Genomic DNA, 4,902 nt, shown 5'->3' with positions numbered 1-4,902 from the left:
CCTTCCAATATTATTTTATTAATTATTATGTGATTTTAAAAGTTTGCACCGAATAACATGGGATATATGTGCAACACACGTTTCCAGAACTAATAATATAAAAAATGTGTACATAATCGATTCACTTACACAGTAATTAAATATAAATTTTAATGATAAGTATTATTTTCTCTATCCCAATCGATACAGGACTTTTTTCTTTTAGTCAGTCTCATAAAATGATACCGTTCTATAACAATTTAACTTTAAACTTTTGACTTTACCCTTAATGTGATGATTTAAAGCCACAAAAATATCTATCGCTTATTTTAGACCATAAATTTTAAAAATCTTTCTTTCATTCTTAAATTTCATTCCAATCAAATACAAAGAATTTCATTTCAATCAAATACCTTCACATAAATTAAAGAAGGGAGTAATATACAACCAGATAAACATGATAACTAAACTATATTGATAGTGCAATTTCTTTTGATACTGTATCATTTTCCATTGGAATATATTCCTTTTGTTGTTTCAAATAGATTACTGCTTGGTGTAACAAGATCTCCCATCCCGCTCCTTTCCAGTGCAAATTCCTGCCTCTTCCTAGTGCAAACCTGTAATCTAGATGCCTAGAGAAGGAGGAAATGCTAAAATACCAAAATAACTGAAAACACTATAATACAAGGAATTCATGTCAAAATTTTTAAATCTAATAGTAATATGTTAGTGAGGTCCAAAATATCTCACTTCTGTAGCAATCAAACCAGTAGTAATAGCACTTGCTAGCCACTTTTCAACCTTGTAACTAGAAGTCCAAAATGGATTGTTGCAGAGTTTGTCACTTATGAAATTTCAAATTCCAAGGCCGAACCTCCAAGATGTCGTCCTGAAGTTTCACTTGTGATAGTTAAAATTCCATGACAGTGGCTATATACAGGGGCTGAAAAGTGGCTATTTGTGTATTTTACCCATCAAACCGCTGACTTTTAAAACACAAAGGTTGGACTACTTGATCCAATGATACAATCCTCTTATTTAAAACTTCATATTTACAAACCCTGTGCAATCCATACAATCCTCTCATTTAAAACATCATATGTACAAACTCTGCATAATCCATTTTTTCAAGTGACAATCTCCATTCTGCAGCAAGGGCAATGAGCATAATTCTCCAACCATGGAACCAAACAACTTGAATGGAATTTGTGGTCACATTGCAAATGCATTAGGTTATCACCAACCTTGAATTGGTCCAAGCAAATGGTGCATTCATCCTTTTCTATATCCTTCCATTGCTTTACTACCCTGCTAAATTTCTTTATCCCATTTTGCTTCAGTCCAAACATCTTTTTCTGCTGCAATGTATTTGATTCAGCTTGCCCATTTTCAACATCTGTAATTCTTTCTTCTTTACTTTTAGTCCTGTTTGGAATAACCACGATGAAGTAGTATAAGCTCACTGAAGAGGCTGACAACATAGCTGAGATCACATTAACAAAAAAATGTTTTAACTCCGAACAGAATATCAGGATTTTTTATTGAGATGCATCCCTTAAGAAAAACAATCACATGGTTGTTGGTATAGAAAAAACTTAAGAACATACAGTGCTTATACTGAATCAACTAATACATGAAATGTATTTTTAGATACAATTTATCATATGGATAATTAATGCACATTACCACCTGAATTTATCACTTAACCATGATAAAGAAACGTAGTTCGGCGTGAACATTGAGTGTAAGCAGGTATTTTCCGTTATCGGTTGTAGAAGAATGAATTGTGTTGCATTGCATTCCAGGTATATGTATTTAATGTTTATAAGGTATTGAATCAAATCTGTATATGTATTTAATGTTTATAAGGTATTGAATCAAATCTTCTCTAACCCTATCATTGTACAAGAATATTCTATACGATGAAATCCTTAACTCTTTCTTCTTTGCTTCCATTCCTGTTTTCAGTAACCGGAATGAAGAAGTATAAACTAGGTGAGATCACATTACAACAGAAAATGTTTTAACTAAGGACTGAATATGAGGGTTATGCAAGCCTTGAGAAAAACAATCACTTGGTTGTTGGTAGGAAAATACATACCTACACCGTTATCCATACCGAATCAATAGATACGTGACTTGTCCTTTTCACATACAATTTATCACTTGATCATGGTTAATCTCACATAAACATGATACAGATAAGATAGTTAGGTGCAAATATCCTGTGCGAGTAGGTATTTTTCGTTATTGTATCCAATGAGTGATGGAAGCCTTTATCAACAAAATATTATAAATGCTTGAACATCCACAATAGGAAGACTAAACCAGTGATTTCACACAGAGAATGACGACCCCACATAAGTTCCAAATACTCATGCCGTGTTACCAGAAAGTTGACGAGTAAGAGTGAAGTAATTCTGCACGTCATATAAATACACACCATCTCTATTCACTACAGAGATAAAAAAGTTCAGTTATGCATAACTCAGTTAGAATGCTCCAAACTCAGTTATGTATAGAGAGATGTCCAGCTCAGTTATGTATAGCTGCCTGTAATTGAAGTTAACTATACCTACAAACAGTTAGAATGGACGGAACTCGTTATCATCCCTCTCTCACGTGCAAGTCACTTGCAGTTTGTCCATTAGTTTTAGCTTTTCTTTGGTTCATTCCATTACTCGAACTAAATCCACTCAAGTTTGCAAAATCAAAAGGTACCCAAGGCTAGTTAAATATGGAAGACAATCTTTTATCGACCCCAAATATAAGGGATTAGTTTAGCTAAAAACTCAACTTTAATTTATCTTAAGTTTAGCTTATTCAGGTTTACTTTATCTAGAGTACAACGAAAATAGACTCTCCTAATCAGACTTTGGATTCTTATGAGCATTCAGTAGAGAGCATTTTCTCTTCAATGGGCCCTATGAAGCGCAAAGTCAAATTAGTAGGGCCAATGAGTTCCGGATACTTAAAACAAAAAAAAATGGGTAATGCACAAGAATCTCTATGACACAAGCAAAATATGCTCTCCTAATTAGATTTTAGAGTCTTCTGAGGCAACATTGAGTTAACTGAATTTCCTCTCTTTTTTCACTATCTTTTTATTATAGAAAGAAACATAGAAAGAAAAAAGAACAAGTATGTTGCTCGGACTCTCCAAAAATGCAGTTGGTTGTGTGTCGGATACTCCAAAAGAAGAGCATTTTTGGAAGATCCAACACGGACACAAACATTTTTGGAGAGTCCGTGCAACATAACAACTACACATCCTCCTCTTAACATGTTTAGGTAGCAATTGACCTACAACTTTTGTCCAATATGGGAATATTTACCTAAGTTCAGAGGAAAATTATTTACAGAACAAGCGTAAAAATTACCTTCTTAGCCTGTGATCCAATCTCTGCTTGGCTTCTCTAGCTTTTTCACCTAGATTCTCATCATTATATCCATGGCTTCCTATACTTCTTTGCTCTATCTGCTCATTGAAATGCAAAACACAAGAATATATCAGTTAGTTCTTTCACTCAATTCACATCAAAATTCTCCAAAAATGTGAAGAGGTGTGGGTTTTGTGGTGGGGTGGATGCACAAAGGCGGATCCAGAATATAAAGTTTATGAGTTCCTGAAACGACAGAATTTAAAATTTATGTGTTTCTGAAACCTCAAGTTAATATATAATAATAACTTAATTCAAAGTCAACTATTTATAGATACTTTGTGAATGTTTTATTTAATACATATACAAGGTCTAGGCAAAAGCTACTAAGACCCGTTTGGATTGGCTTACAAGCTGGTCAAACCATCTAATAAGCCATTTTAAACTTTTTTGAGTGTTTAGCAAAGCAGAAAACTGCTTAAAATAAGTTAAAAAGCGTTTAAAATAAGCCAAAAACAAGAAGTTGGAAAACCCAACTTTTTTTTTTTTTGGTTAAAAGCCAATTTAGTTTGACCAACGATTTTACTCTTTCATCTCTTATTTTTTATTCTAATTCCAATACTACCCTCACCAGAGAAAAAAGTGTTTAACAATACTTGTGTACCAAACTAATCAACAATTTTTTTTCAGCTTCAACACTTTTATCCAAACACGTAATTACTTATTTATAAAATAAGTTTCAGCATTTAAAAAATACTTTAAACACTTAAGGTTAAAAAGTCACTTTTTTCAGCTAATCCAAACGGGCTCTAAGTGAACCCGTACCTCATATTCTGCATTACTGCATAACCAGAATTTTTAGTAACAAAGATTTAAAATATAAGATAGTAAAACACAAAGAAGCCAGGGCCAACATCTAACATCTACTATAGGTAGATGAAAAAGAAATTTAATTTATATACACAGTGTTATTTTTTTTTTTTTTTAACTAAGTTCAAGATTTGAGTAGCATACCTTAGAAGAAACAGAAGGGGTAAGTGAATCAAATGATCGGAGCTGAAAACTCCTCTTTGTAATACAAAGAATTCCAAGAAACAAACCAGACATTTATGATTGTGATGTTATAGCTAATTTTGGAGAAATTGAGATAGAATTGTGGACATGGTATTTTAATTTCTGTACAAGCTTTGTCCTTTGGGCAGTTGGGGAAAAAAGTATTAGGATAAGTATTGAAGCAAAGATGAAACTTTAAGAAAGATGAAAGCGATTTTGGCACACCAAGAAGCTAACGTGTCTAAAAATATAGTAGTAGTTAATGCTTAGTGACTTGGACATAAGTTATTGGTTTATTGATCACCGCCCAACTGAAACTGGATAATGGTAAAGTAATGTGCACAAATGCTTACATGAATCAGCACTATTTTAATCAATAGTATGATATTTAATTAAACCATGTTTAATTATAAGATATTAACTTGTGCTTGCAATGTTAATATTAATAATACAATTAAAAATATTAGAGTTAATGGTCAAAACGCAC

At 32.7% G+C, this 4,902-nt stretch overlaps 1 protein-coding gene across 1 annotated transcript; it reads right to left on the bottom strand.

Moving 5' to 3' along the window:
- Positions 1-399: 399 nt before the first annotated feature.
- Positions 400-4,644, bottom strand: LOC132603073 (probable E3 ubiquitin-protein ligase RHB1A). Its single transcript, XM_060315953.1, has 3 exons — positions 4,377-4,644; positions 3,363-3,460; positions 400-1,407 (listed from the first exon to the last, which is right to left on the bottom strand). Exons 1-3 carry the CDS (start codon positions 4,467-4,469, stop codon positions 1,110-1,112), a joined length of 489 nt encoding a protein of 162 aa, XP_060171936.1. The 5' UTR covers positions 4,470-4,644; the 3' UTR covers positions 400-1,109.
- Between the last annotated feature and the right edge of the window lie 258 nt (positions 4,645-4,902).

Source organism: Lycium barbarum, chromosome 7 (genome assembly GCF_019175385.1).
Source record: "Lycium barbarum isolate Lr01 chromosome 7, ASM1917538v2, whole genome shotgun sequence".
Classification (NCBI taxonomy): domain Eukaryota; kingdom Viridiplantae; phylum Streptophyta; class Magnoliopsida; order Solanales; family Solanaceae; genus Lycium; species Lycium barbarum.
This window is presented reverse-complemented; position numbering and strand designations above follow the sequence as displayed.

Bases quoted from the DNA above. Each gene is read 5' to 3' on its own strand.
- LOC132603073 (XM_060315953.1), bottom strand. From the start codon at position 4,469: ATGTCTGGTTTGTTTCTTGGAATTCTTTGTATTACAAAGAGGAGTTTT. The intron at 3,461-4,376 runs GTATGCTACTCA...TTCAATGAGCAG, and splicing joins CCCCTTCTGTTTCTTCTAAG to ATAGAGCAAAGAAGTATAGG. The intron at 1,408-3,362 runs GTAATTTTTACG...TATTCCAAACAG, and splicing joins TTGGATCACAGGCTAAGAAG to GACTAAAAGTAAAGAAGAAA.